General features: G+C 46.5%; 1 protein-coding gene across 1 annotated transcript in view; it reads left to right on the forward strand.

Moving 5' to 3' along the window:
• ltc4s (leukotriene C4 synthase) overlaps positions 1-19,555 on the forward strand; it is a 41,394-nt gene extending 21,839 nt beyond the window's left edge. Inside the window, exons 2-5 of the mRNA XM_052015220.1 lie at positions 1,724-1,822; positions 6,247-6,318; positions 14,752-14,833; positions 19,072-19,555. Of these exons, the coding sequence (XP_051871180.1) occupies positions 1,724-1,822; positions 6,247-6,318; positions 14,752-14,833; positions 19,072-19,210 (392 nt within the window). The 3' untranslated portion in view covers positions 19,211-19,555. The remainder of the gene's footprint in view (positions 1-1,723; positions 1,823-6,246; positions 6,319-14,751; positions 14,834-19,071) is intronic.
• The last annotated feature ends 632 nt before the right edge of the window (positions 19,556-20,187 follow it).

Here is a 20,187-nt window from a genome sequence, read left to right on the forward strand (position 1 = left end):
AGATTCAAGAGATGTTGAGGTAGCAACTATATCTGCAGCCACTTTTTGGCTTTCTTACAATGTGTTTCTGGTCAGCTTTTCAACAACCGTAGGACTCACTTTAGAAGATATTGAAGCTTGCAACCTTCCTCTCTTGGCTATCTTGCATTGAGATCAAATGGTTCCAATAAACTTTCTGCATCTCTCACCAATTCTGTGAGATAATTCATAGAATCGTGTATCTCCACCATCTCTCTCAGATCCCATTTCCTTGTCTCTTACTCGTCTGGAGGTTTCAAGCACTTGAATCTTATCATCAAATCTGAACCTCTAGCCTGCACACGGTGATGTGATATTGATTCTGCTGCCTTTCCGCTCTCTTTGGCTGAACTACACTTGGTCTTCTCTGCATTAACATTTCTATCAGAGGGGCAGTACTAAGGGAGTGTCGCACTGTGGGAGGGGCAGTACCGAGGGAGTGTCGAACTGAGGGACTGTCACTTTGTGACGGGCAGTACTGAGGGAGGATCACACTGTGGGAGGGGTAGGACCACACAGCTGGAAATCTCTGTCAGGTGGGCTGTTAAACTGAGACCCAGTTTGCCCTCTCAGGTGGATGGAAACGACTTCATGGCCCCAGTGTAAACAAGAGCAGAGGACTCCTCCCTGGTTCCTGGCTCATGGAGTCATGGAGTCATCCAGCACAGAAACAGGCCTTTGGCCCAACTCGTTCAGGACCAAGATTCCCATCTAAGCCGGTCCCATTTGCCCAAGTTTGGCCCATACCCCTCTAAACCTTTCCTATCCATGTACCTGTCCAAGTGTCTTTCAAATGTTATTAATGTACCTGCCTCAACCACTTCCTCTGGCAGCTCGTTCCATCTACGGACCACCCTCTGGGAGAATAAGTTGCCCCTCAGGTTCCTATTAAATCTCTCCCCTCTCACCTTAAACCCATGCCTCTAGTTCTTGATTCCCCAACCCTGGGAAAAAGACTGAGTGCATTCACCCTATCTACGCCCCTCATGATTTTGTACACCCCTTGGTCTCCTACACTCCTTGCCTGCTCAACCTCTCTCTGTAAATCAGTCCCTCGAGTCCTGCAACATCCTGAACTTGCATCTCAAAGCAAACCAAGTGCTCAGTATCTCATTGCTGTTTGTGCTGTGCCTAAATTGGGTGTCTTAGTACCAGAATTACAACCGTGACCTCACATCAAAGGGACCTCATCGACAGTAAAGTGTTTAGCACTTGATAAAGGTTTGTAAATCAAACTCAAAGTCAAAGTCGAGTTTATTGTCATCTGCACAAGTCCGTGTGTGCACAGGTGCAATGAAAAACTTACTTGCAGCAGCATCACAGGCACAGAGCATCAGATAAGCAGCATTCACAAGAAAAACATAAATTTTACACAGCTTTTACAAGAAAACACAAATAGAACGAAAAAACAATGTCCATTTTAGTGCCAAGTGTACCAGTGTCAGAATTTTGTATCTTTCTTTCAGCTCCCATCTGAAAGGCCAGTACAGAACTCTCTCAGCTACACATGTTGTTGAGACAGCGGAACTCTTCAGCTCTACCAGTGAGTCAGCTATGGGAGGCTGGAAGATCAGTCAATGCAACAACCTTCCATCCTCCATTACCTGACCCATGAACTCTCCATTGACACAGGTTCTGGTCGGAGCAAGGTTAGGCTTTAAACAGGATCTGCAAAGTGTTCATCACCTCTCACCTTCTGTTCCAGCATACTTTTCGCTTCAAGTCATCTATGCAAGGAGGAGGTTCCACGTCGCACCACCCAGAGTTAGCGGCAATGAGGACTTTGAGAGAGTCTACCGAGCACAGTAGGTGAACTGTGTCCCCTGATCCATGACCCTGATGCAGCACAGGGTGCGAGTGAGTGAGACCAACACATCCAAATGTGAACTAGTCTTCCTGTAAAGGGCAAGGCATGGTTAAAGTTCCCAACAAACCCTTGTTCTGTTTGGCAGGCCACTCAATCTGTCTCTCTGTTGTAGACATGCTTAAGGGGAATGGGGGGAGTTTTAGCCACACCTGTCCAATTTAAGATTGGGTGGGCCACCTGTGTTATTCCTGTCCTTAATACACTCCAATGGCATTGAAAGTACCACTCCTCAGAAGGGAGATTATCGATGGTGGATATCAATAATGCAGAATGATACCAGGGCTTTAAGGCTTGAATAAGGAGCAGATGATCGACCCAGACCAGTTTATTAGTTTAAACCCTCCCCAACAGCACTAGCAAACAATCCATCTTGGACGTTGGTCAAATTGTAGTTGTAAAATTGCATAACAACAGGAAGGGGCCACTGGTTGATCTGTATCTTCTTTGCAAAAACCTCCTAATCCACCAACAAAAGAATGTTCTCTTGGATATTGGAGATTTGCGTGTGATCTAACTGTAGCATTTAGAACAATTAATGGATCTGATAAGTAGTTAGTGAGAAGCCATTTCCTGCTGGGAGGAGCCCATAAAGGAGGAAGCAGGATCTTGGAACTGGAGCCAGGATGATGGTAAAAGGCAGTTCCTCACACAGAGGGCAGGGGCACCAGAACACTGGGGCTGGTTGGGACTTTCCAAGGAGGAATAGATGGATCCTTTTGTTAGTGGATTAGGAGTTTTTGCAAAGAAGATACAGATGAAAGATACAGATTGACCAGTGGCCTCTTCCTGTTGCTATGTAACTTTATAACTACAATTGACCAATGTCCTCAGGTGATTGTTTGCTAGTTGGGGAGGGTTTAAACTAACGTGGCAGGAGGATGGGAATCCACGCAGTGAGACAGTCAAACGCACAGGACACAAAGGTCACTGGATTCTAAAATCACAATGAGTGTAAAGGCATTTTAACACAGAACAGCATGGGAGCTTCACTCTATGTCTGACCCCGGGAGTGTGTGATTAGGTTACTAGATTCTAAAAGGACAATGTGTAAGGGCACGTTATCTGAATGCCTGTAGTATTACAAACAAGGTCAGTGAACTTGTGGCACAAATCAGTACAAAGGGTATGATTTAGTGGCCATTACAGAAGCATGGTTTCAGGGTGGAGATGAGAGGGAATTAAATATCCAAGGGTATCAGGTAATACGGAAGGATAGGCAGGGAGGTAAGGGAGGTGGGGTAGCGCTCTTAAGGATGAGATCAGGGCGATAATGAGAGATGATATAAGATCTAGGGAGCAGAATGTTGCGTCCATCTAGGTAGAGATTAGGAACAGTAAAGGGAAAAATCACTGGTGGGAGTTGTCTCTAGGCCACCGAATAATAACATTACAGTGGCACAGGCAATAAACCAAGAAATGTTTGATGAATGTAAGAATGGAACGGCAGGTTGTCATTGGGGACTTTAACTTCCACATAGATTGGGTGAATCAAGTCGGTCGAGGCAGTCTTGTGGAGGGCTCCATAGAATGCATCCGTGATAGCTTTCTTGTCCAGCATGTTAGTGAACCTACAAGGGAAAATGCGATCTTAGATCTGGTCCTGTGCAATGAGACAGGGAAAATTAACAACATTGTAGTTAGGGATCCTCTTGGAAAGATTGAATTTCTCATACAAATGGAGGGTGCAATAGTTTGATCTAAAACCAGTGTATTATGCCTAAACAAGGGAGACTACAACGGGATGAGGGAGGAGTTGGCCAGCGCAGACTGGGAACACAGGCTGTGTGGTGGGACAGTTGAGGAACAGTGGAAGACTTTCAAAGAGATTTATTACGGTGCTCAACAAAAGTATATTCCAGTTAAAAGCAAGGACAGTAAGGGTGGAGAGAGCCAGCCGCGGATAACTAAGGAAATAAAAGAAGGCATCAAGCTAAAAGCTCATGAATACAAAGTTGCCAAGAATAGTGGGAAACTGGAAGATTGGGAAAATTTTAAAAGCAACGAAGAACCACTAAGCACGCAATAAGGAAAGGGAAGGTAGATTATGAAAGTAAACCAGCACAAAATATAAAAACAGATAGTAAAAGTTTTATAATTATATAAAGCGGAAAAGGGTGGCTAAAGTGAACGTAGGGGTCTTGGAAGATGAGACGGGGGAATTAATACTGGGTAATGTGGAAATGGCCGAGGCTTTAAACGACTATTTTGTGTCGGTCTTCATGGTGGAGGATACGTCTAACATGCCAAAGAGATGTTATGGATGTGATGGGAGGTGAGGACCTCGATACAATCGCTGTCACTAAAGAGGTAGTGATGAGCAAACTAGTGGGTCTAAAGTTAGACAAGTCCCCTGGTCCTAATGGGATGCATCCCAGGGTACTGAAAGAAATGGCAGAAGTTATAGTAGAGGCATTTGTGATAATTTACCAACATTCCACCTGGCAGATTGGAAGACAGTGAATGTCACGCCACTGTTTAAAAAAGGATGTAGACAAAAGGCAGGTAACCATAGGCCAGTTAGCTTAACGTCTGTAGTTGGGAAAATGCTTGAAGCTATCATTAAGGAAGAAATAGCGAGACATCTGGGTAGAAGTGGTTCCATCAGGCAGACACAGCATGGATTCAGGAAGGGCAGGTCCTGTTTGACAAACTTACTGGAGTTCTTTGAGGATATAATGAGCGCAGTGGATAGAGGGGAACAGGTGAATGTTGTATACTTGGATTTCCAGAAGGCATTCGATAAGGTGCAGCATCAAAGACTTATCCATAAGGTAAGAATGCATGAGTTGGGGGGTAATGTTTAGCATGGATAGAGGATTGGTTAACCAATAGAAGACAGAGAGTTGGGATAAATGGATGTTTCTCTGATTGACATCGGTGGTGAGTGGGGTGCCACAGGGTTTGGTGCTGGGCCCGTAACTGTTCACAAGATACATTAAGATAAGGTAAGATTTCTTTATTAGTCACATGTACATCGAAACACACAGTGAAATGCATCTTTTGCGTAGAGTGTTCTGGGGCAGCCCGCAAGTGTCGCCACACTTCTGGCACCAACATAGCATGCCCACAACTTCCTAACCCATGCGTCTTTGGAATGTGGGAGGAAACCAGAGCACCCGGAGGAAACCCACGCAGACACGGGGAGAACGTACAAACTCCTTACAGACAGTGGCCGGAATTGAACCCAGGTCGCTGGCGCTGTAATAGTGTTATGTTAACCTAGGGGACCGAGTGTAGCATATCTAAGTTTGCTGATGATACTAAATTGAGTGGAAAAGCAAATTGTGCAGATGATGCGGAGAGTCTGCAGAGAGATGAGAGAGTATGAGCTATAAGGAAAGGTTGGAAAAACTTGGGTTGTTTTCTCTGGAGTGTCAGAGGCTGAGGGGAGACCTGATGGAGGTTTATAAAATTATGAGAGATATAGATAGAGTAGACTGCCTGTATATTTTTCCCAGGGTTGAAATGTCTAATACCAGAAGGCAACATCCTGTTAAATCTCCTTTGCACTTCTCTAAAGCTTCCACATCCTTCCTATAATGAGGTGACCAGAACTGAACACAATACTCCAAGTGTGGTCTGACCAGAGTTCTATAGAGCTGCAACGTCACCTCGTGGCCCTTGAACTCATTCCCCCGACTAATGAAGGCCAACACACCATACGCCTTCTTAACAACCCTATCGATATGTGTGGCAACTTTGAGGGATCTATGGACGTGGACCCCCAGATCAACTCTGTTCCTCTACACTGCTAAGAGTCCTGCCATTAACCTTGTATTCAAATTCGACCTCCTGAAGTGTATCACTTCACACTTTTCCGGGTTGAACTCCATCTGCCACTTCTCAGCCCAGCTCTGCATTTTATTAATATCCTGTTGTAATCTGGGGAAAAGGCAGGCAGGTGGATCTGAGTCCACGGCCAGATCAGCCATGATCTTATTGAATGGCAGAGCAGGCTCGACGGGCCAGATGGCCGCCTCCTGCTCCTATTCCTTATGTTCTTATGACTTTTCATTTTTCTGGATTCCTAACATCCGTTTCACCCTGTCCAATTGTCCAGTGATTTCCCTCCCACAGCTGAATAACACTTAACTGGCAATACTTTATCACCCAACCCAATTGCCTTGAGAAGGTGGTGGTGTGATGCCTTGTTGACACAGGACATGCCCACAGCAGCACCACTGGGGGAAATAAAACAGGGAAAAATGTGTTTAAAAATCTCTTAGGGGGTTCCAAAATAGTTGGATCTCACAGTCAGCTTATCTCTCCAAGTCTGAAACTTTCCTTTGGCAATCCTAATACATTTGAGGTTTGGTTGATTTTGTTTCAAAAAATGTGTTGTGTTTCATTTTCTCCCGTAGAAACCAATTCCACGGAGTATTTCCCAATGTTCCTGAGTGTTCTTTGGATTGCTGGAGTCTTCTTCAGTCAGGGTAAGAAGTTTCTTGTGTTCCCTATTTTCATCACCCGAATTCCCAATGAGACGTTAATCTGAGGCAGAGTCTGCTCACCCAGAGGAAGATAAAAGATCTGATGGTCTCTATTGGATGAAAATTGCAATGTTTACCCCTCAGCCTATATTACTAAAGATACTTTTCCCTCCTATATATTGGGCTTCCCCTTTTCCTATCTTCAGTCCTGAAGAAGGGTCCTGACCCGAAACGTTGACCGCCTGCTTTTCTCCACGGATGCTGCCTGGCCTGCTGAGTTCCTCCAGCATCATAGTGTTTTTCATCTAGATTCCAGCATCTGCAGTCCTTTGTTTCTCTAGTAAAGAAAGTCATTATTGCATTTGCGGGAAGTTTAAAATTTACATTTGGGAAGGATAACACCAAAGGGCTCAGATCCTAAAATCATTGGATGAAACAAAAATCCGCAGAGAGCAGAGGCCACATCTGGGGAAGGACACGGAGGCTTTGCAGGGGGTGCAGAAGAGGTTTTCCAGGATGCTGACTGGATTAGAGTTTGGACAAACTTGTGTTGTTTTCTCTGGAGTGTCGGAGACTGAGGGGAGACCTGATGGAGGTTTATAAGATTATGAGAGGCATAGATAGAGTAGACAGCCCGTATATTTTTCCCAAGGTTGAAATATCTAATACCAGAGGGCATGCATTTAAGATGAGAGGGGGAAGTTCAAAGATTGGCAGGGCAAGTTTTTTTTTTACACAGAGAGTGGTGGGTGCCTGGAATGTGCTGCCTGGGGTGGTGGTGGAGGCAGATATGATAGAGGTGTTCAATAGGCTCTTAGATAGGTACATGAATGTGCAGAGAATGGAGGGATATGCACATTGTGTAGGCAGAAGGAATTAGTTTAGTTGGGCATTTGATGACTAATTTAGTTAGTTCAGCACAACATTGTGGGCTGAAGGGCCTGTTCCCATGTTCTAGCAGAGCCACAGAAATCCAGAGACTGGGTGTCTCCTTTACATCAGAATCAGGTTTATCATCACTTGTATGTCATGAAATTTGTTGTTTTGCAGTATAAAATTACTATAAATTACAAAATAAATAGTGCAAGAAAGAGGAATAACGAGGTAGTGTTCATGGGCCATTCAGAAAGCTGATGGCGGAGGGGAAGAAGTTGTTCCTGAATCGTTGAGTGTGGGTCTTCAGGCTCCCGTACCTCCTGCCCGATGGTAGTAACGAGAAGAGGGCATGTCCCAGGTGGTGATGTTAATCTGAGGGTTAATATGAGCTCGATCCTTGTTTGCTCTCACTCCAAAGACAATCTGCTGCCTCTGAAAGGACAAAAACATTCCTAACCTGATACCAAAGGCTTGACTTGAACATTTCCATAGATCTGAAAGAAGAGATAAAACTAAATTAATGAAACTGTAGACTTGTGAACTTAGATAAGATATCTTTATTAGTCACATGTACGTCCAAAACACAGTGAAATGCATCTTTTGCGTAGAGTGTTCTGGGGGCAGCCCGCAAGTGTCGCCATGCTTCCGGTGCCAACATAGCACGCCCACAACTTCCTAACCCATACGTTCCTTTGGAATGTTGGAGGAAACTGGAGGACATGGGGAGAACCATACAAACTCTTTACAGACAGTGGCAGGAATTGAACTGGGGTCGCTGGCTCTGTAATAGTGTTGTGCTAACCGCTACACTACCGTGCCTGCCCCATTAACTTAATGTTACTATTAAGTTTATGCTTAATTAAGTTACAGTTTAAGTAGTTTCAGAGATTAAATAGATTATATTGCTACAACTTTCAGCGGTTTCATGACAGGTCTGTCTGGAAACAGCAGGTTCCTCTGCAGGCGGGCCCATTCTCGTTCTGCTGTTGTCAGTATGCCCAGTTTTACAGTAGCGTGATGTTATATGTGCTTGAGGTTAGCAGCCTGTCTGCAACAGTGAAGTTTGCAGAACAGCTCTGGCCAAGACCCTTTAACTCTTTCCTCGCCTCGGATCTCTAAATACCTTGTGGTCTTTGGCCATTCAGCCCATTGGGCTAGGGTTGTGCAGTGGTCAGTGCTGCTGCCTCACAGCTCCAGGGACCCTGGCTCGATCCTGACCTCCAGTGCTGTCTGTGTGGAGTTTGCACGTTCTCCCTGTGGCCATGTGGGTTTTCCCTGGGTGCTCCAGTTTCGTCCCACGGTCCAAAGATGTGCTGGGTTGGTGGGTTAATTGTGTGCAATTCTGGTCACCCCAATACAGGAAGGATGTGGGAGGCTTTGGAGAGGGTTCACCAGGGTGCTGCCTGGATTAGAGGGTATGGAGCTATAAGGAGAGTACAGCACAGAAATAGGCCCTCCATTCGGCCCACCTGTGTCCATGCCAACCAAGATGTATATTCAAGTTAATCCCATTTCCAGCACTAGGCCCATGTCACTCTAAACTCCTGTCATCCATATACCTGTCCACATACTTAAATGCATCTAATGTACCTGCCTCACCCACTTCCTCTGGCAGCTTGTGTACAAAAAGGTCCCTCAGGTTCTTATTAAACCCTTCACCCCTAACCTTAGAAACTATGATTCTGGTTTTCATTTCCCCAACGGGGAAAAAAGACCGCTCACTCTACCTATACCCCTCATGATGTTATACACCTCTATGAGATCACCCTCAGTCTCCTACGCTTCCAAGGAGCAAAAGGCCTGGCCTGTCCAACCTCTCCCTATAACTCAGTCCCGCGAGTCCGGGCAACAACCTTGTAAATCTTTCTTGCACCCTTTCCATTTAATCACATCCTTCCTATAACAGGGTGACCATCTTGTACAATCACAACATAACCTCCCAACTTTTATATTCAGTGCTCTGACTGAAGGCCAGCGTGCCAAAAGCCTTCTTCACTGCCCTGTCTATCTGTGACTTCACTTTAAGGGAACGATGCACCTGTACTCCAAGGTCCGTGTTCTACAACAGTACCCCAGGGTGCTTCCCTTCAATGTAAAAGTCCGACCTTGATTTGTCCTTCCAGAATGTAACACTTCGCACTTATCTGAATTAAACTCCATTTCCCACTCATTGGCTCACCCTACCCACGCCGATCAAGATACAGCTGCAATTCTTGGTACGCCTCCTCACTGTCTATGACACTGGCTATTCTAGCATCATCATAAGATAAGATTTCTTATTAGTCACATATACAGCAAAACACACAGTGAAATGCACCTGTTGCGTAGAGTGTTCTGGGGGGTCAGCCCGCAAGTGTCGCCACGCTTCCAGCACCAACACAGCATGCCCACAACTTCCTAACCTGTACGTCTTTGGAATGTGGGAGGAAACCGGAGCACCCGGAGGAAACCCACGCAGTCACGGGGAGAACGTACAGACTCCTTACAGACAGCGGCCGGAATTGAACCCGGGTCGCTGGTGCTGTAATAGTGTTACGATAACTACTACTGTGCTCTGAATCTACAAACTTACTAACTATTCCTAGTTGTTATTCCTACAGAACTATATGTTTCTCATCCAGAGGGGAGATCTGATGGAAGTTTATAGAATTATGAGAGACACAGACAGTCTTTCTCCCCCGGGCAGAAATGTCAAATGCTAGAGGACATGCATTTAAGGTGAGAGGGGGAAAGTTTAAAAGGAGATGTACAGGGCAAGTTTTTTTCAAAATATAGACACAGAGAGTGGTGGGTGCCTGGAACGGGCTGCCAGGGGTGGTGTAGGCAGATACGATAGAGGGGTTTAAGAGGCTGTTAGATAGACACATGAACTGGGAGTGGAGGGAGATGTGCAGGCACCATGTGCCATGTTTGGGGCAGACACTGTGGGCTGAAGGGCCTGTTCCTGCGCTGTACTGTTTTGTTTTATGTTAATTGGCAGCTGTAAATGCCCCCTAGTGTGCAGGTTAATGGCAAAAGGGATCAAAGGAGGTAGTGTAGCAGTTAGTGTTAACGCTGCAAAGCACCAGAGACCTAGGTTCAATTCTGGCCGCTGTCTGTAAGGAGTTGTACGTTCTTCCCCGTGACTGCGTGGGTTTCCTCCGGGTGCTCCGGTTTCCTCCCACATTCCAAAGACGTATGGGTTAGGAAGTTGTGGACATGCTATGTTGGTGCGGAAGCGTGGCGACACTTGCGGCTGCCCCCAGAACACTCTACGCAAAAGATGCATTTCACTGTGTGTTTCAATGTACATGTGACTAATAAAGGTATCGTATGTGTAAGAGGACAAGTTGTAGGGAGAGGGGAGAATGAGACTGATGGGGTTCCCTGATGGGCTGAATGGCCTGTTTTGGCGTCATTATAAGGGACCATGGTAATCTGTCCTCTGCCCACTGACCTGTTCACTTGGTGACTGCCTCACTAAATGTACCCTTTCTAATTGCACATGGACACCCAGGTGTGTGCACGTGAGTGTCCCTGGCACGGGAGGTAACATTAGTGCCTTCTGCGGGACATCCAGGGGGTAGAGAGACAGCACGGAAATAGGACCTTCGGCCCACTGAATCTAATGCTGACCATCTACGCCAATCCTACAACAATCCTGTTTTATTCTCCTACATTCCCATCAGTTCGCCCCCCCCCCCCCCCCCAAATTCTACTCCTCACCCACACACTGTGGACGATTCACAGTGGCCAATTAACCCACTGACCCCCACACGTCTTTAGGATGTGGGAGGAAACTAGAGCACCCAGGGGAGAAATCCATGCAGTCACAGAGAGAACCGGCAAACTCTGCACAGACAGCACCCGAGGTCAGGATTGAACCCGCGTCTCCAGTGCGTGAGGCAGTGGCTCTACCCACTGTGCCATCCCCTTCGTTCCTATGAACTGCCCCTTTTCCAGGAAACACCCTCCATTTTGTGGCTGGATGAAGAAGTCAATATCTTTTTTTTAATTATTAAAAAGTCATTCCTCCTTGCTCTGGATTTTCGCTTCACTGGAAACTAAACAGACGTTAGGATAAACCTGATATGTGTCCACTTCAGTATTTGGGATAGCACAGGGAATTTGGGATGTGGTGCTGAGTGCACGGAGCTCAACGTGCAGGCATTAGTTGAAATGGGACATTTAGATGCACAGCCTTTTCCCCAGGGTAGGGGAGTCTCAAACTAGAGTGCACAGGTTTAAGGTGAGAGGGAAAAGATTTAAAAGGGACCTGAGGGGCAATTTTTTTCCCCACACAGAAGGTGGTGGGTGTGTGGAAACAAGCTGCCAGAGGAAGTGGTTGAAGCGGGTACAATGACAATGTTTAAAAGACATTTGGACAGGGTACATGGATAGAAAGGTTTAGAGGAACATGGGCCAAATGCAGGGCAATGGGACCAGCTCAGGTAGGCACCTTGGTCGGCATGGACAAGTTGGGCCGAAGGGCTGCTTCTGTGTTGACCCTATAAACACAAGAAAATAGGAGCAGGAGTAGACCACTCGGCCTCTCAAGCCTACCCCACCATTTACTATCACCGTGGCTGATCTACCCCAGACCTCAACTCCTATTCTGTACCAGTTTCCTCTAATCCTCAATTCCTTGATCTTTCAAATATTTATCCATCTCCACCCTAAATATATCCAAAGATCTGGCCTCCACCACCCGCAGAGGCAGAGAATTCCAGGGATAGAGTAAGAAGGGGCTGAGGAGAGCGAGAACGGGACATGAAAGGATTTGGCGAGTAGAATTAAGGAGAATCCCAAGGCTTTTTTCTCGTATGTGAAGAGCAGCAGGATGACGATAGTAGAGGTAGGGTCCGATTAGAGACAAAGGTGGGAGGATGTGCCTGGAAGCTGTGGAAGTGGGTTGAGGTTCTTAATGAATACTTCTTGTCAGTATTCACCAAGGAGAGGGGTCTTGATGACACTGAGGACAGTGTTGGTAGGGTAATATTCTGGAGCATGTAGATATCAAGAGAGAGGATGCATTGGAGCTGTTAGAAAATATTAGGACAGATAAGTCCTCAGGGCCTGACAGAATATTCCCCAGGCTGCTCCACAAGGCGAGGAAGGAGATTGCTGAACCGTTGGCTAGGATCTTTGAGTCCTTGTTGTCCACGGGAATGGTACTGAAGGATTAGGAGGGTGTGGAAAACGTTGTCCCCTTATTCAAAAAAGGTAGTAGGGATAGTCCAGGGAATTACAGGCCGGTGAACCTTACGTCTGTGGTGGGTAAGCTGTTAGAAAGGATTCTAAGAGATAAAGACCTATGAGCATTTAGAGAATCATGGACTGATTAGGACAGCCAGCATAGCTTTGTGAAGGGAAGATCTTGCCTCACAAGCCTGATAGGGTTCTTTGAGGAGGTGACCAGGAAGATTGATGAAGGTAGTGCAGTAGATATGGTCTACATGGGATCTTAGTAAGGCGTTTGACAAGGTTTCACAGGGTAGGCTTCTTCAGAAGGTCAGAGAGCAAGGGATCCAGGGAGGCTTGGCCGTGTCGATTCAGAATTGGCTTGCCTGTAGAAAGCAGAGGGTTGTGGTGGAGGGAGTGCATTCAGATTGGAGGGCTGTGACTAGCGGTGTCCCAAAGGGATCATTTCTGGGACCTCTACTTATTGTGATATTTATTAATGACTTGGATGAGGGGGTAGAACGGCGGGTTAGCAAGTTTGCAGATGACACAAAGGTTGGTGGTGTTGTGGATAGTGTGGAGGGCTGTCGAAGCTTACAGAGGGATATTGATAGGATGCAGAGCTGGGCTGAGAAGTGGCAGATGGAGTTCAATCCGGAGAAGTGTGAGGTGGTACACTTTGGAAGGAAAAACTCCAAGGTGGAGTACAAGATTCTGGAGAGTGTAGAGGAGCAGAGGGATCTGGGGGTTCATATCCACAGATCACTGAAAGTTGCCTCACAGGTGAATAGGGTAGTTATGAAAGCTAACATCCCATAAGCTTTCTTAAGTCATGGGATCGAGTTTAAGAGCCACGAGGTAATGATGCAGCTCTACAAAACTCTGGTTAGACCACACTTGGAGTACTGTGTCTAGTTCTGGTCACCTAATTATACGAAGGATGTGGAAGCATTGGAAAGGATGCAGAGGAGATTTACCAGGATGCTGCCTGGTTTATTGAGTATGCATTATGAGGAGAGACTAAGGGAGCTAGGGCTTTACTCATTGGAGAGGAGGAGGATGAGGGGAGACATACTAGAGGTGTACAAAATATTAAGAGGAATAGTACAAAATATTAAGAGGAATAGATAGAGTAGACAGCCAGCGCCTCTTTCCTAGGGCATCGATGCTCAATACAAGAGGGCATGTCTTTAAGGTAATGGGTGGGAAGTTCAAGGGAGATATCGGAGGTTTTTCACCCACAGAGTGGTTGGCGCATGGAATGTGCTGCCTGGGGTGGTGGTGGAGGCAGGTACATTGGTCAAGTTCAAGAGATTGTTAGATAAGCATATGGAGGAATTTAAAATAGGGAGGAAGGGGTTAGTTAGTCTTAGGCATGGTTTAAGGGTCAGCACAACATGATGGGCTGAAGGGCCTGTATTGTGCTGTATTTTCTATGGATTCACCTCCCTCTGAGAGAAGACATTTCTACAGAGCTCAGTTTTAAATGTCTGGCCTTTAACACTATATTCTACATTGTTATTTTCTTTTTTTGTACTCCCTCGCTGTACTTACATACAGAATGTTCTGTCTGGATGGCACAGACAAAAGCTTTCCACTGTACATGTGATGATAATAAACCAATTACTGTGTAGTTATATCCCCTTGCGTGACTCTCCCACTAGTGGGAACATCCCAACATCTCCCGTCAGGCCCCCTTGGGACCTCATGTCTGAATAAGGTCACCATTCATTCTTCGAAGTGAAAAAACTGCACACACTGAGCTCCTCACATTCACAGGTATCAGTCTGTACACTCAGCACCGACTTAGAGGTTTAGAACTCACTGACCACACCTACCATGCAAGGCCTTTTGTATTTCATTCCCAGATTTTGGGTGTTGTTGGTAATACCAGAATTTATTGTCCATCCCTAATTATCCTTGAGAAGGTGGGGGTGAGGAACCACCTTGAATTGCCTTTGAGAAGGGGGGTGGGGGTGGTTTCCAGGATTTAGACCCAGTGACAATGAAGGAGCAGTGATAGATTTCCAAGTCAGGGTGGTGTGGGACTTGGAGGGGAATCTGCAGATGGTGGTGTTCTGTCTTGGTGGAGGCACTGATGACAAAAGGATTGGGGGGGGGGGTGTGGTGGGTGGGGGTTTGGACAACTGTTGGCTAACCTCTAGTTCCTTTCTCCTTTGGGTTGGGTTGAGTGTTGCTGAAGTTTGGAACAAATGTTTGGTGTGATTCTGATCGAAAACCAAGTCTGAAATAAAAACAGAAAATGCTCGGCTGGTCAGGCAGCAGCTGTGGAGGGAGAAACAGCACTGGTGTTTCAGGTCAACAACCCATCAGACATCATTGGTGAGACACTCAGTTGGCGTGTACAGGGACAATAATCCTCTCATTTTCTTCCTCCAGCGCTGGCAGTGTGTATTGGAGTCCTCTACCTGGGCGGCAGGTACAAATACTTCAAAGGCTATGCTGAATCAGCTCAAAACAGGTAAAAAAAATTAACAATAGAGGGCCTTTCTTGCTGGGGCACTGACTCCACCCCCCCAATTTATTGAATGGGCCAATCAGAAACCAGAACCTGCCAGGTGAGCCATCCTGCACACTGATTGGGCATTAGCTGGAGTGCACTGGAATTGACAGGTCACCTGACCCACCAGGAAAGTGAGGGGCTGAAGGGGGAATGGCCGAGATCATCCCAGGATGAGAGGCTGGCAAAAGTTGGAGAAGTTTTCCTTGGAACAGAGGAGCTCAAAAGTGGGGCCTGACCAAGGATTCTTGATGGCCATTGGGTAAGATGGCACAGAGAGAGAAAGTCTGCCTGCAGTGACCAGGTCTGAGACTGGTCATGAGGGATCCATGGAAGAAATGTTGGGGAGTTGCTGACAACTGCAAAGTTCTCCAGGTAGAACCAAGGACAGCACAGTAGCACAACTGGTAGAGCTACTGACTTGGGGCACCAGAGACCCAGGTTCAATCTTGACCTCGGGTGCTGTCTGTGTGGAGTTTGCACATTCTCCCTGTGGGCTTCCCTCTGGGTGATCTGGTTTCCTCCCATGTGCCAAAGGCATGTGGGTTGGCAGGTTAGTTGGCTGCTGTAAATTGTCTTGGGTGTGCGGATAAGGGGTAGAATCTGGGGAAGTTGAAGATGTGGGGAGAATGGGTTATAGAGGTGGGGGAATGGGATTGCTCTAGACTCATGGGTTGAATGGTCTCCTATGTCATACATGAGAAAACATGGGATTTACACAGTAATGAGTGCTCAGTACCTCCCACTTCAGTCTGTGCGTTGTAGTCGACTTCCAGTGAGTGGGAGCAGGTGGAGGGGAAGGAGGTAGTTCTCCCTTCCACCATTGAGGCACACTTCCTTTGAGGGAGTCCACCCCAACACATTCCACTGACCACCGTGAGGTTGGTGGGATGGGAAAACACTTTCACTGGCACATTAACTGTGTCCAGATGTTTCTCTCACTCTTAAAGGAATGGTTGAAATGTTATTTGACAGAACAGCAAGATCTGTCTTTGGACACATTTAATGTCACCCCTCCCCCACCTCTTGACTAATCAATAGCATTCAAGCACCATGGGGGAGAAAAAAATCAGGGCATCCACTTTTAGTCGACCAGTAATATAAAGACAGAGTATTAGTTAAATGGTGACAGATGGAAACATGCTGGTACTCCGAGGGTCCTTGTACACAAGGCATTGAAGGTTACTGCACAGGGACTGCAAGGTATTGGTTTATTATTGTCACATGTACCAAAATACATCGAACAGTACAGCACAGTACAGGCCCTTCGGCCCATGAAGTTGTGCTGACCTATATAAACCTACTCCTTGATCAATCTAATCCTTCCCTCCTACACAGCCCATAACCCTCCATTTTTCTTACATCCATGTGCCTAAGAGCCTTTTTACACAGGGTGGTGGGTGACTGGAACACTGCCTCTACCACCACCCCTGGCAGTGTTCCTGGCATCCATCCACCACTGTGTAAAAAACCTACCTGACATCTCCCCTAAACTTTCCTCCTGACCTTAAACTGATGTCCTCCAGTATCGGCCATTGCCGCCCTGGGGAAAAGGTGCTGGCTGTCCACTGTCTATGCCCCTCAATCTTATACATCTCTATCAAGTCTCCTCTCATCCTCTGTCGCTCCAAAGAGAAAAGCTCTAGCTCACTCAACCTTTCCTCATAAGATGTGTTCTCTAATCCAGGCAGCATCCTGGTAAATCTCCTCTGCACCTTCTCAAAAGCTTCCACATTCTTTCTATAATGAGGTGACCAGAACTGAACACAATACTCCAAGTGTGGTCTAACAGGAGTGTTATAGAGCTGCAACATTACCTCACGGCTCTTGAATTCAATCCCCCAACTAATGAAGGCCAACACACCATATGCCCCCTTAACAACCCTATCAGTGGTTAGCCAACAATACAGTGAAAAGCTTTGTGTACCATCTAGCCAGATCATTCCATACATAATGACATCAAGGTAGTAAAAGGAAACAATGCAGAATATTGTGTTCCAGTTACAGAGAAAGTGCAGCGTAGGCAGACACACAAAATGCAAGGGCCACAATGCGGTAGATTGGAAGATCGAGAGTTGAAGACCTGATAGGTGATTATAGAATTATGAGAAGCATTGATGGAGTAGAGTGTCAGAGTCTTCTCCCCAGCATAAAAATGCTGAACACTAGAGGACATGTATTTAAGGTGAGAGAAGGAAGTTGAAAGGAGATGTGCAGGGCCAATTTTGTAAAAAAAAGTGATGGATGCCTGGAATGTGCTGCCAGGGGTGGTGGTGGAAGCAGATACAACTGTGGCATTCAAGTGGCTTTTATATAAGCAGATGAATGTGCAGGGAATGGAGGGATGTGGATCATGTGCAGGCAGAAGGGATCTAGTTTAATTTGGCATTGTGTTCAGTGCAGACATTGTGGGCTGAAGGGCCTGTTCCTGTGCTGTACTGCACAGTAGTGTAGTGGTTAGTGTACAGTGACCTGGGTTCAATTACTACTGCTGTCTGTAAGGAGTTTGTACGTTCTCCCCGTGTCTGCGTGGGTTTCCTCTGGGCACCCTGGTTTCCTCCCACATTCCAAAGGCGTACAGGTGTGGGCATGCTATGTTGGCACCGGAAGTGTGGTGACACTTGCGGACTGCCCCCAGAACATTCTCATTAACACAAAATGACACATTTCACTGTTTCAATGTACATGTGACTAAAATAAGTCATATCAATGTTCTAAGCATTTGTCTTTTAGCATAAATGTGGTATGTTGATCTTTACTGCAAGAGGATTTGATATAAGAGTAGAGATGTCTTGCTCCAATTGTAGAGCCCTGGAGGAAAATTGTGCGCAGGTCTCCCTGACTGGGGAAGGATAGAGTTGTGATAGAGTGCAGAAAGCTTACTGCAGACACCGCTCACCACTCCATTGTACACGGAGTGTGGGTGTTGATCAGTGTTATGCTGAAACCCTGTCTGTGTGGATTTCCTCCAGATGCTCTGGTTTTCTCCCAGCTGTTAAACCAACTAATCCTTTAACTGTCCAAAGGCACAGGTTGTTGGAAAGTGAACAGGGGGCAGGTGCAGTTTAATGCACTCGGTGATGGGGTGAGGGGAAGAAGTTCAAGGGGAACATCAGCACTGATGTGTTGTGAGTAAAATGTAGCTGTGCCGTATCAACAGCACACGGCAGGAAAAGGCAGCACAGAACCAGGGATGCAAGAACAAACTCAGTGGGAGGAATCTGAGAGGAAAGCTGGAAATGTAGGTGATTGGAGGAGCTGATGGGCATGAGAGAGAGAATGGGCTGTGGGGAAATAAGAGCCAGAATGGGATTGTGTAGATCAATGGACTAGATGGCCTCCTATCCTGTAAGAAAATATCGACACAGACAGAGACAGACAGGAGTGTGTACACAATTTTCCAAAGATTTGCAAAGAAGATTTACAAGAATGTTGCCAGTACTCAAGGCACTGAGTTATAGGGAGAGGTTGGACACGCAAGACTTGATTCATTGGAGTGTAGGAGACAGAGGGGTGACCTTATAGTGATCACATGATCCACATCCCTCCATATGTCTAACAGTCTCTTAAACACCACTAGTGTACTTGCCTCCACCCCCACCCCTGGCAGCCCGTTCCAGACACCCACCACTCAAAAAAAAAAACTACCCCCCCCTACATCTTTTAAACTTTCCCCCTCCCACCTTAAATCCATGTCCTTTAGTTATTGACATGTCTACCCTGGGAAAAATATGTTTATCTATGCCTCTCATAAGTTTATAAACCTCCATCAGGTCTCCCCTCAGCCCCTGACACTCCAGAGAAAACAACCCAAGTTTTTCTAACCTTCCCTTATAGCTCATACCCTCTAATCCAGGCAATATTCCTGGTGGACCTTATCTGCACCCTTTTCAAAGCCGCCACATCCTTCCCGTAATGGAGCAACCAGAAGTGCACACAGTTAATCTACCAACCCAAATATCTTTAGGATGTGGTGACAAGATGTCAGAGCAGTTGACCAGAGACTTAGCCAATGAGGGAGGTTTCAAGGAAGGGAGAGGCAGAGAGGTTCCGGAAGGGATTTCCAGAGCTTGGGGCTCAGGCAGCTGAAGGGCCAGGAGTTAGTGGTGGAATGTGCAAGAGGCTTGAATTACAAGTACGAAAGGTCTGTTCTGCTCTGTCTTTATCCAAATAATGGCAGATTCCTCTTCTCTCCTCAGGTTGCCACCACTGTACTTCAGTGCCAAGATGCTGTGGATTCTGGTTGGTATGTCTTCAGTTGGTGTCCTGGGCCAGCTCTCATCTCAATACCTGGGCTACAACCCCATGCAGTCAGCAAAGTCTCTCTTCCCATTCTGACCAGCACACAGCCTCCCACTGGGGTTACTCAAGGTGCCACAAAAGCCAGCAATGTTTTGTGATTCCTGCTTCTGTTAAAACCGTTTGGGGCTGGAGGTCTCACGGTGGCCTCTTCGCACTAACGGGACAGTTTAATCCAGCCTCAGCCTTGTGTTGTCTCTCCTTCCCTGACCCCGTGTCTGGGGGGTTGTGGCTGTGAAACTGTCCCGTGGAACATGGGGGAACCATGAGAAGCTCCCACCCAGCTCTTGCCATCACAGGTCTCCTCTACTGAAGCTACACACCTCAGTGATCAGTGGAAAAACAGTTAAAACCTATTAAAGACTAACATTTATTTTTAAAACACTTACTGGGTGTAAATTATTTCTTTTTAAAATCATGGGGCAAGGGACAAACCTGGTTTGCTTGACTTCCTCTTTCAAGTGGGTGACCTCAGTTGTTTGGTGAGGGGTCACGTACGAAGTGTATCCTGCCTTCAGCTGAGCACAACCAGGAACCTATCCCAGACTCTGTTCTCAGCCCAGTGGCAGAGCAGGAGTTCCTGTGTATACCACTGTCTGGCCTCCAACACGTCCCATACATCCACCCTGCTGATGCCACAATGCCTGCTAACGTCAATCTGACCCCTAGGAAAGGCAGTGCCAGGCAGTTTGGGAAGGCAAATGGTGCATTGGTCTTCCTTGCAAGGATTTAGAATGATAGAACCATAGAACACTACAGCACAGAAAACAGGCCATTTGGCCCTTCTAGTCTGTGCTGCAATTTTATTCTGCTAGTCCCATTGACCTGCACCCAGTCTATAACCCTCCAGACCTCTCCCAATGTAGCTATCCAATTTATTCTTAAAACTTAGAGTGGTGGGAGTGTGGAATGAGCTGCCATCTGACATGGTAAATGCAGACTCACTCTTGAGTGAAGAAGTTCCCCCTAATGTTCCCCCTAAACCTTTCCCCTTTCATCCTAAAGCCATGTCCTCT

This window comes from Pristis pectinata, chromosome 4 (assembly GCF_009764475.1).
Source record: "Pristis pectinata isolate sPriPec2 chromosome 4, sPriPec2.1.pri, whole genome shotgun sequence".
NCBI classification, from domain to species: domain Eukaryota; kingdom Metazoa; phylum Chordata; class Chondrichthyes; order Rhinopristiformes; family Pristidae; genus Pristis; species Pristis pectinata.